This window comes from Rattus norvegicus, chromosome 2, assembly GCF_036323735.1.
Source record: "Rattus norvegicus strain BN/NHsdMcwi chromosome 2, GRCr8, whole genome shotgun sequence".
NCBI lineage: Eukaryota > Metazoa > Chordata > Mammalia > Rodentia > Muridae > Rattus > Rattus norvegicus.
This window is the reverse complement of record NC_086020.1, coordinates 153,764,158-153,776,848: the sequence shown is the minus strand read 5'-3', so window position 1 is coordinate 153,776,848 and position 12,691 is coordinate 153,764,158. Positions and strand designations below refer to the sequence as shown.

Here is a 12,691-nt window from a genome sequence, read left to right as displayed (position 1 = left end):
GCCAAACATGAAATAAAGGAAATTTCTACTTTTCTTCATGACGTTGGAAATATAATTTCAGATCCATGTACCAATAATTACAGTAGAAGTAAAGCTGTTAACAAAGCTGAGCATGGTGTCTTACATGGTAATGCTAGGACCCAGGAGGCTGGGGAAGGAAGACCTTGGTTATGTGAAAAGACCTTTGTCAAAATAAGAAAGGAGATTAAAGAAGCCTGGAAAACAATTATACCCCTCTTCATACTGGGGGAAAACATTTGTCTTTTGGAGAATTCTTTAGGCTCATGAAAATAGTTAGTATAAAATAAGTTGTAGTGGTTTTTTTGTTTGTTTGTTTGAACAAAGAGATAATACTGGAATGGTGCTATCAAATCAAATAGTAGAAGCAAGAGTGACAAAAACAAGTGCTTAGGTTAAACTCACGATCCTTCCTCCTTTTTTGATAAACAGACTGCTTTGTAATTTTCTGTCATGTATTAATTTAGAGTTTATATTTGTGAAGTCATATATCATAGTCATCTCAAAAATTTTAGAATATCACAAAATTCATCCATCAGTTACAGTCAGTATTTGAGTATTTCTGAAACTTTGAAATTCATTCCTTAGGTGAGCATACAAAGTAACAGGCAATTCGGGCAATACATGCATACAATCATTGTACTTTTCCTGCGGTCATTACCTGCTCCATTCTCTCCTATGTCTCCCCAGTCTCCCCTCCGCTGGTTCCTGTCCCTTACACAGTCTTCACCATTATTCTTTCACTCTTTCCAGTCCCCTCATGATCACCATCACCTTTCTAGTGTGTGATCTACACACACATATGCAATTATACACATATGTAATTTATGTTCTGTATATAACATGATATTTTGCTGACAATGCCTATTTCACTTAATATTCCTAGTTCTGCCCATTTTCTTGCAAATGTCATTTCATCCTTTCCAGTTGATTAAAATTCCTGTCTGTCTGTCTATCTATCTATCTATCTATCTATCTATCTATCTATCTATCTATCTATCTTTTTTGTTCTTCTGATGGCCATCTAGGCTGGGACCATTTCTGATTATCAAGAATTATGCAGTAATGAAAACAGAAATAAAAGTCTATCTGTGATACTCAATTGGAGTCCTTCTGGGAGTATCTTCTATTTTCCACAGCAAACAAATATATAAAGTTTAAATTTTCAGATCATTATCATATATATATGAGATCTTCACTAAAACCCCATTTCATGCAAAAAGATCTTAAGAGCAGGTAGAAATGGAAGATACCAAGGAAACAAGGCTTTCAGATACAACTTAACTTCTGTGCATATGAATTCACAGAGACAACTGTAGCATGCACAGGGCCTACATAGGTTTACACCAGATGGGATCCCAGTACTGAGAGAGGAAGTGGACACAAGTTTCTATCTGCAAACCTAGAAGCTGTCTCCAAGTGTTACCTGTTTCTAAATTAAAAATAGTTCTCTCCAAAGGAATCCCACTGGATATACGAAGCACAGGCCCCATGTCCAGCAATAGGTGGTCGACACAAAATTAGCTCAGTGGGAGTTGCAGAGAGTTGTTTCTGCGTTGTTTTATCTCATAATAACTTGTTTGTATTTGCTCAATACTTTTAAGCAAAGAAGTAACATTATAAAATGGTGCCTTAGAAATAATGACGCCCTGCTACTTACCACACAAAAAGATACCCTCATTAACTACAATGAAATAGGATTAGGCACTTCCTATATTGGTCATTTCATTTTTTCCAGTCACAATAGTCCTGCAAGACAGTCACCATCCTTATCTCTCACTGATGATGGATTGATGGCACAGAATATCTTCAACCTAAAGACTTTCGAACTGCTAACTGAAATGTATGATGAGCCTAATTGTTACAATAGAAAACCATTTGTATATTGCTGATGAGAATACAAAATGATTTGTCTACTATGAAAAATTATTGGGATTTAAAGAATTGTCAAATGATCACACAAATTGTCTTTTACAAAAGCACTCTCAGATTGAAAAGCAGGTGCTCAGATTAGTCCGGGTCTATGCACATTATTCAACAATTCAACAATAAAATTTTATCACTAAATTAATATATAAGCAATATATTATATACAAATATTATTTAACCATAAAAAGAAACAAACTAATGATGTATTACAACATGGATATACTTCTAAAACACCGCAAGATGAATATAAAAATCCACCATATTCATATGATGAATTCTTAAAAGAAATAATGGTCATTTTTCAAAGAAATACAAAACATTACATCATCACGTATCAACCTATTCACAGGACTAGTATGAAAAAAAAGGCAGCCTGATTAGAAAAATTGGTAATGAAAAGTAGCAATTCTATATATACACTACAATCTCAAAACCACATTTCTATAGTAATTTGTAACAAATACCTAATGCAAACGATTCTTGATTCAATATGAACATATGCATTTTCTCAAAAATATAATAACTGACATTTGGTGGTTTACAATTATCTCTGAATCCTTAGTTTGTCAAACTGAAATATATAAACTCTGAGTAACCCTTTAAAAGGTTAATAATTTATATATATTTTAGAAATATATTAAGACTTAAATTATCAATCTGGAAAAAACACAGCATGAATTTTTAGACATATATAAAGATGTGAATGAATGTCTTTGGGAAGCTGTTCCACTGGAAAATTAAACATGGCATATTAAGACTAGATGGCAACAGAACTTATAATCCGATGAACTAGTTTATTGTAATTAAAGGAATTTTAAATATTACTGGCCTAATTTTCACCAAAAACAATGGATACCTGAATCAAATGTAACCTATAAAAACTTTAAGTAAAAAGCAGGCTACAGTCTTAAATGAGAACAGCAAAATTATAAAACTTCCAGAGGAAAATGTCAGAAAAGGGCATGATTTAGAGTTAAGGAATTCTTTCCATTTCACTGTAACTACAATCCATAAAAGATAAAATGCACATAGATTTCTTAAGAATTAAACATTAGAACTAATACTGGTTTTATCTATAAACATGCAAAAATGACCTTTTATAATATTTATATGTCAGCTATGAATAGGAAACATATACCTAAACATATACTCTAGATTTTATTTATATGTGAGAATATATAAATTTTTTTGACTCATATATAAGCATGCTACTAGACTAGATTACATTTTTTTATTTCATAAAAGTTTATTTTAAAAACTTACCAGCAGCTTCAAGGACCAATTGAAGTCTGGCTTTGGCCTGCTCAGCTGGAGGCTAAAAATCAAGCACAAAACATATTTACAGGTAATGTTTACCAAATAGACTTTGCAATTGAAGCACTACTAGCTATTAAAGCTTAAAGGCTTATCACGATCAATATCCATCTAAATTCTGTCACAGTAAGAGTTCATAACCTAAGAGTCAAAATCTTTTAATTAATAAAATCAAAGAATGATAAAGTTCTTTAATTACTACCTAACTATATTAAGAAATACAAAAATTACTGTAAACCTAATAATTAGGCACAAACCACATATGTAAACACAGATTTTCAAACTGTATTACTTCCTTGCATATAGAAACATTTAAATGACCTATATGAATTTAAATAAGGTAAGAATTGAAGTCTTGTATATCAAGGAAGTCAGACTCTAAAATAAGTATTTTCTGACCCAGGACCAGACAGTTTTAGTGCAGAATTGTACCAGACCTTCAAAGAAGCGCTAATACCAATACACCACAAACTTCCAAAAAATGAAGACAGTAGGAATACTATTTAATTCATTCTATGAAGCCATAGTTACTCTAATAACTAAACCACATAAAAACCCAACAACAAAAAGAGAATTCCAGACCAATTTCGCTAATTAATATCGATGCAGAAACATTCAATAAAATTGTCACACACCAAATCCAAGCACACATCAAAACTACCATTCACCACGACCAAGTAAGCTTCATCCTAGGGATGCAGGAATGGTTCAATATATGAAAATCTATCAACATAATCCACTGTATAAACAAACTCAAAGAAAAGTCATACAATCATATCATTAGATAGTGAAAAAGCCTTTGACAAAATACAAAATACCCCTTCATGTAAAAAGTCTTGGAGAGATCAGTAATTGATGGAACAGACATAAACATACTAAAAACAATATAAAGCAAATCAATAACCAACATTAAACTAAATAGAGGGAAACTAGGAGCAATTCCACTAAAACCAGGGACAAGAAATGGCTACTCACTCTCTTCCTAGTAAATATAATACTTGAAGTTCTAGCTAGAGCAATTAGACAAAAAAGGAGATCAAGAGGATTCAAATAGGAAAGAAAGAAGTCAAAGTATCATTACTTGTGAATGATACGATAATATACATACTCAACTCCCAAAATTCCATCAGATAACTCTACAGCTGATAAAACAACTTCAGCAAAGTGGTTGGATACAAATGATCTCAAACAAATCAGTACGCTCCTTTATCCAAAAGATAAACAGGCTGAGAAAGAAATTGAGGAAACAACACCCTATAAAACAGCCACTGTGGTTAGGACAAAACGGCAACCAACAGATTGGGAAAAGATCTTTACCAATCCTACAACAGATAGAGGCCTTATATCCAAAATATACAAAGAACTCAAGAAGTTAGACCGCAGGGAAACAAATAACCCTATTAAAAAATGGGGTTCAGAGCTAAACAAAGAATTCACAGCTGAGGAATGCCGAATGGCTGAGAAACACCTAAAGAAATGTTCAACATCTTTAGTCATAAGGGAAATGCAAATCAAAACAACCCTGAGATTTCACCTCACACCAGTGAGAATGGCTAAGATCAAAAACTCAGGGGACAACAGATGCTGGCGAGGATGTGGAGAAAGAGGAACACTCCTCCATTGTTGGTGGGATTGCAAACTGGTACAACCATTCTGGAAATCAGTCTGGAGGATCCTCAGAAAATTGGACATTGAACTGCCTGAGGATCCAGCTATACCTCTCTTGGGCATATACCCACAAGATGCCCCAACATATAAAAAAGACACGTGCTCCACTATGTTCATAGCAGCCTTATTTATAATAGCCAGAAGCTGGAAAGAACCCAGATGCCCTTCAACAGAGGAATGGATACAGAAAATGTGGTACATCTACACAATGGAATATTACTCAGCTATCAAAAACAACGACTTTATGAAATTCGTAGGCAAATGGCTGGAACTGGAAAATATCATCCTGAGTGAGGTAACCCAATCACAGAAAAACACACATGGTATGCACTCATTGATAAGTGGCTATTAGCCCAAATGCTTGAATTACCCTAGATGCCTAGAACAAATGAAAGTCAAGACGGATGATCAAAATGTGAATGCTTCACTCCTCCTTTAAAAGGGGAACAAGAATACCCTTGGCAGGGAATAGAGAGGCAAAGATTAAAACAGACACAGAAGGAACACCCATTCAGAGCCTGCCCCACATGTGGCCCATACATATACAGCCATCCAATTAGACAAGATGGATGAAGCAAAGAAGTGCAGGCAGACAGGCGCCGGATGTAGATCGCTCCTGAGAGACACAGCCAGAATACAGCAAATACAGAGGCGAATGCCAGCAGCAAACCACTGAACTGAGAACGGGACCCCCGTTGAAGGAATCAGAGAAAGAACTGGAAGAGCTTGAAGGGGCTCGAGACCCCTTATGAACAACAATGCCAAGCAACCAGAGCTTCCAGGGACTAAGCCACTACCTAAAGACTATACATGGACTGACCCTGGACTCTGGACTCTGACCTCATAGGTAGCAATGAACATTCTAGTAAGAACACCAGTGGAAGGGGAAGCTCTGGGTCCTGCTAAGACTGAACCCCCAGTGAACGTGATTGTTGGGGGGAGGGCAGCAATGGGGGGAAGATGGGGAGGGGAACACCCATAAAGAAGGGGAGGGGGAGGGATTAGGGGGATGTTTGCCCGGAAACAGGGAAAGGGAATAACACTCGAAATGTAAATAAGAAATACTCAAATTAATAAAAAAAATTAAAAAAAAACAGCCACAAATAATATAAAATATTTTGATGTGACTCTAACCAAGCAAGTGAAAGATATGTTTCATAAGAACTTCAAGTGCCTTAAGAAAGAAATTGTAGAAGACCTGGGAACATCCTGAAATATCTCCTCTGCTCATGGATTGGACATAGTGAAAATGGCCATCTCGCCAAAAGAAATCTACAGATTCAATGCAATTCCCATCAAAATTCCAACACAATTATTCTCAGACATCAAAAGAAGAATTTTCAATTTCACATGGAAAAACAAGAAAATATCAGAATAGCCAAAACAATACTCAACAATCAAAGTACTTCTCGGGTAATCACCATCTCTGACCTCAAGTTGTACTGTACAGCAATAGTAATATTGGTACAATGACAGGTTGATAAATGGAATATAATTGAAGACTCATAAATAAATCCACACATCTATGGACACTTGCCCTTTAACAAAGAAGCCAAAAACATATAGTTGAAAAGGGAAAGCACCGTTAATAAATGGTGGTAGTCTTATTGGTGGTCTGCACGTAGAAGAATGAAGATAGATCCATATTTATCACTTTGCACAAGGCTAATGTCCAAGTGGATAAAGAACCTCAACATGAAACCAGATTCACTCAATCTAATGAAAGAGAAAGGGGAAAGAGTCTCAAACTCATTGGTAGAAGGGAAGATTTCCTAAACAGAACACCAATAGCTCAGGCACTAAGACAAACAACTGAAAAATGGGATCTCATGATACTGATAAGATTCTGCAAGGATAAGGACACTTCAATGGGACAAAACAGCAACACAGCTACAGACTGAATAATAACATTTACTAGCCCTATATCTAACAAGGGGCTAATATCCAAAATATATAAAGAACTCAAGATCTTAACTTGTTTAAAAAAAATCGCAAAATGGGGTACAGAACTAAACAGAGAATTCTCAACAAATAAATCTTGAATGGTCAAGAAGCACTGAAAGAAATGTTCATATGTTTAGTTATCAGGTAAATAAAAACCAAAACAACCCTGAGATTCCACCTTACAGCAATCAGAACAAAAATTCAAATGACAGCACATGCTGGCAAGGATGTGAAGAAAGAGGATGACTCCTCCATTGCTGGTGAGATTTCAACCTGGAATAACCACTCTAGAAATGATCTGATGGTTCCTCAAAATATTGAAAATAACAAAAAACCCACGATAGCAAAAACTATTCTCAACAATAAAAAATTCTGGGAGAAGTCACAATTCCTAACCTTAAGCTGTATTACAGAGCAAGAGTGATAAAAACAAAACAAAACAAAACAAAACAAAACAAAACAAACAAAACAAAACACTGTATGGTACTGGTACAGAGACAGGCAGGTAGATCAATGGAATAGAACTGAAGACCCAGAAATGAACACCCACACCTATAGTCACTTGGTCTTTGACAAAGAGGCTAAAACCACCAAATGGAAAAAAGATAGCATTTTCAGCAAATGGCGCTGTTCAACTGGAGGTCAGCATGGAGAAGAATGCAAATCGATCCATTCTTATCTCCTTGTACATAGCTCAAGTTCAAGACGATCAAGGACCTCCAGATAGACTCAAACTAATAAAAGAAAAAGTGGGGGAAGTGGCTCAAACACAGGGGCTCAGGGAATAATTCCTGAAAAACAAAACAAAACAAAACAAACAAAAAAAAAAAACCAATGGCTTATGCTGTAGAATCAAGAATCAACAAATGGGACTTCATAAAATTGCAAAGGATCTGTAAGGCAAAGGACACTGTCAAAAGGACAGAACAGCAACAAATAGATTAGGATATATCTGAGAGAGGGCTGATATCTAAAATATACAAAGAACTTAAGAAGTTAGACTCCAGAGAATCAAACAACCCTATTCGAAAATGGGGTACAGTTATTAAAGTCTCCCAACCAAAAAGAGCTCAGATCCAGATGGGTTCAGGGCAGAATTCTATCAGACCTTCATCAAAGACCTCATACCAATATTGTCCAAACTACTCCACAAAATTGAAAGAGACGGAGCACTACCAAATTCCTTCTATGAAGCCACAATTACTCTTATACCCAAACCACACAAAAACCCAACAAAGAAAGAGAACTTCAGACCAATTTCCCTTATGAATATTGATGCAAAAATACTCAATAAAATTCTTGCAAACCGAATCCAAGAACACATCAAAGCGATCATCCATCATGATCAAGTAGGCTTCATCCCAGGGATGAAGGGATGGTTTAATATATGAAAATGCTTCAATGTAATCCATTATATAAACAAACTCAAAGATAAGAACCACATGGTCATTTCATTAGATACTGAGAAAGCATTTCACAAAATTGAACACCCCTTCATGATAAAAGTCCTGGAAAGATCAGGAATTCAAGGCCCATATCTAAACATAGTAAAAGCCATATACAGCAAACCAGAGGCTAACATCAAACTAAACGGAGAGAAACCTGAAGCAATCCCACTAAAATCAGGGACTAGACAAGGCTGCCCACTCTCTCCCTACTTATTTAATATAGTACTCGAAGTCCTAGCCAGAGCAATCAGATAACAAAAGGAGGTCAAAGGATAAAGTAAAAATATCACTACTTGAAGATGATATGATAGAATACTTAAGCGACGCCAAAAGTTCCACCAGAGAACTACTTAACCTGATAAACAACTTCAGCAAAGTGTTGGGGTATAAAATTAACTCAAACAAATCAGTAGCCTTCCTCTACTCAAAGGATAAACAGGCTGAGAACGAAATTAAGGAAATGACACCCTCTACAATAGTCCCAAATAACATAAAATATCTTGGTGTGACTTTAACCATACATGTGAAAAATCTGTATGACAAGAACTTCAAATCTCTGAAGAAAGAAATTGAGGAAGATCTCAGAAGATGGAAGGATCTTCCGTGCTCATGGATTGGCAGGATTAATATAGTAAAGATGGCCATTTTACCAAAAGCGATCTAAAGCTTCAATGCAATCCCCATCAAAATTCCTCAATTCTTTATAGAGATAGAAAGAGCAATCTGCATATTCATTTGGAATAACAAAAATCCCAGGATACCAAAAACTATCCTCAACAATAAAAGAACTTCTGGGGGAATCACCATCCCTGACTTCAAGCAGTATTACAGAGCAATAGTCATAAAAATTGTATGGTATTGGTACAGAGACAGGCAGATAGACCAATGGAACAGAATTGAAGACCCAGAAATGAACCCACATACCTATGACCACTTGATCTTTGGCAAAGGAGCCAAAACCATCAAGTGGAATAAAGATAGCATTTTCAGGAAATGGTGCTGGTTGAACTGGGGGTCAGCATGTAGAAGAGTGCAAATCGATCCATTCTCATTACCATGTACCAAGCTTAAGTCCAAGTGGATCAAGGACCTCCACATCAAACCAGATACATCCAAACTAATAGAAGAAAAAGTGGGGAAGAGTTTCGAATACTAGACAATGTGTTCTGGGGAAAATTTCCTGAACAAAACACCAATGGCTTATGCTCTAAGATCAAGAATCGACAAATGGGACCTCATAAAACTGCAAAGCTTTTTGAAAAGCAAAAGACACTGTCATTAGGACAAAACGGCAACCAACAGATTGGGGAAAGAACTTTACCAATCCTACATCTGATAGAAAGCTAATATACAAAATGTACAAAGAATTCAAGAAGTTAGACTCCAGAGAGCCAAATCACCCTATTAAAAAATGGGGTACAGAGCTAAACAAAACATTCTCAGCTGAGGATTATCAAATGGCCAAAAAGCACCTAAAGAAATGTTCAACAGCCTTAGTCATTAGGAAAATGCAAATCAAAGCAACCCTGAGATTCCACCTCACACCAGTCAGAATAGCTAAGATCAAAAACTCAGGTGACAGCACATGCTGGCGAGGATGTAGAGAAAGAGGAAGACTTCTCCATTGTTGTGGGATTGCAGACTGGTAAAAACCACTCTGGAAATCAGTCTGGAGGTTCCTCAGAAAATTGAACATTGCACTACCTGAGGACCCAGCTATACCTCTCTTGAGCATATACCCAAAAGATGCTCCAACATACAACAAAGACACATGCTCCATTATGTTCATAACAGCCATATTTATAATAGCCAGGAGAAGGAAAAAACCCAGATGCCATTTAAACAGTGGAATGGATTCAAAAACTGTGGTACATCTACACCATGGAGTACTACTACTCGGCTATCAAAAACTATGACTTCATGAAATTCCTAAGCAAATGGAATGAACTAGAAAATATCATCCCGAGTGAGGTAAATGAATCACAGAAAAATACACTAGGTATTTTCTCATGGATAAGTGGATATTAGACAAAAAGCTTGAATTACCCAAGATGCAATCCACTGACCACAGGAATCTTAAGTAGAAGGATGACCAAAATATGTATGCTTCCACTCCTTCTTAAAAGGGGTAAAAATATCCTTAGGAGGGGATATGGAAGCAAAGTTTTGAGCAGCAACTCAAGGAATGGTCATTCAGAGCCTGCCCCTCATGTGGCCCATATATATACAGCCACCAAAACTAGATAATATTGTCAAAGCTAAAAAAAAAATGCATGCAGAAAAGGACTGGATATAGATCTCTTCTGAGAGACATATCCAGAGCATGTCCAATACTGAGGTCAATGTTTGCAGTAAACCACTGAACTGAGAACAGGACCCCTTTGGGTGGAATTAGAGGGAGTATTGATAGAATTGAAGGAGGTTGCAACACCATAAAAACAACTTTCCCAACCAAGCAGTGCTTTTAGGGACTAAACAACCCCCGAAAGAGTATAAATGGACTGACTCAGGGCTCCAACTGCATATGTAGCAGAGAAGAGTCTTGTTAGGGCACCAGTAGAAGGGAAAGCCCTTGGTCCTGCCAAGGTTGGACCCCCAGTGCAGGAGAATATAGGGGAAGGCAATAAGGGGGTTGTATAAGAGGAATACCCGTATGGGGGAGAGGGAGAGGGAGGGGAGGGAATGGGGGCTTATAGACAGAAAACCAGGAAGCGGAATAACCTCTGAAATGTAAGTAAAGAAATATATAATAAAAAATTTTAAAAACTGGGGTAGAGCTAAACAAGGAATTCCCCACTGAGCAATATCGAATGGCCCCGATGCACCAAAAGAAGTGTTCCACATCCTTTGTCATCAGGGAAATGCAAATCAAAACAACCCTGGGATCTACCTGACACCAGTCAGAATGGCTAAGATCAAAAACTCTGGGGACAGCAGATGCTGGCCAGGATTTAGAGAAAGAGGAACAAATTGCTGGTGGATGCAAGCTAGTACAGCCGTTCTGGAAATCAGCTGGCAGTTCCTCAGAAAATTGGACATAGAGCTACCTGAGGACCTGACTATACCACTCCTGGGTATATGGCCAAAAGATGCTCCAACACACAACAAGTAAACATGCTCCACTATGTTCATAGCAGCCTTATTTATCATAAGCAGAAGCTGGAAAGAACACAGACGTCCTTCAATAGAAGAATGCATACAGAAAATATGGTACATTTACACCATGGAGTACTACTCAGGTATTTTGCAGGCAAATGGATGGAATTAGAAAATATCATCCTGAGTGAAGTAACCCAATCACAAAAGAACACACATGGTATGAACTACTGATAAGTGAACATTAGCCCAAAATTTCAGAATACCGAAGACAACAATTTACAGACCACATGAAGCTCAAGAAGGAAGACTGAGAAGAGGGAACAAAAATATCCATAGGAGTGAATACAGGGACAATGAGTAGAGCAGAGACTAAAGGAATGGCCATCCAGAGATTGCCCCACCTGGGGATCCAGCCCATATACATACAGTCACCAAGCCTAGACAATATTGGGGATGCCAAGAAGTGCATGCTAACAGGAGCCTGATATAGCTGTCTCCTGAGAGGCTCTGCCTGAGCTTGTCCAATACAGTGGCAGATGCTTGCAGCCAACCACTGGACTGAAAATGGGGTCCCCAGTGGAGGAGTTAGAGAAAGGTCTGAAGGAGCTGAGTGAGGGTTTGCAACCCCATAGGAAGAACAACAATATCAACCAACCAGAGCTCCCAGAGCTCCTAGTGCTCCCAGGGACTAAACCACCAACCAAAGAGTACACATGGAGTGACCCATGGCTCCAGCAGCATATACAGCAGAGGATGTTTGGCCTTGTGGGGCATCTATGGGAGGAGAGGACCTTGGTCCTGTGAAACCTCCAGGCCCCAGTGTGGGGGAATATCAAGGGAGGGAGCAGGAGGGAGGAAGTGGGTGGGTGGGTTGGTTGAGGTGCACCCTCAAAGAAGCAAGGGAAGGGGAAACGAGATAGGGGGTTCCCAAAGGGGAAACCGGGAAAGGGGATAACATTTGAAATGTAAATAAAGAAAATATTAAATAAAAAAATTGGAAATAGTTCTACTGAAGACCCAGCTATATACCCAACAGCTGCTCTACCATACCACAAGGCCATGTGGTCAACTATATTCATAGCAGCCTTATACATAATAGCCAGAAGCTGGAAACAACCCAGATATCCCTCAAGAGAAAATACTATTCCTGTATTCAAAACAAGTACACCATGGATTTTGCAGGAAAATGAATGGAACTAGAAAACATCATCCTAAGTGAGGTAATAGAGACCAAAAAGGAAATACACGGTAAATAATATCTACTTACAAGT

The 12,691-nt window shown here is 37.5% G+C and overlaps 1 protein-coding gene across 4 annotated transcripts in view; it reads right to left on the bottom strand.

The window, feature by feature from the left end:
• Rsrc1 (arginine and serine rich coiled-coil 1) overlaps positions 1 to 12,691 on the bottom strand; it is a 405,987-nt gene that overhangs the window by 165,977 nt on the left and 227,319 nt on the right. For all 4 annotated transcript variants that reach the window (NM_001014172.2, XM_063282107.1, XM_063282106.1 and 1 more), the window contains exon 6: positions 3,211 to 3,262. In NM_001014172.2, coding sequence (NP_001014194.1) covers positions 3,211 to 3,262 — 52 coding nt within the window. The remainder of the gene's footprint in view (positions 1 to 3,210; positions 3,263 to 12,691) is intronic.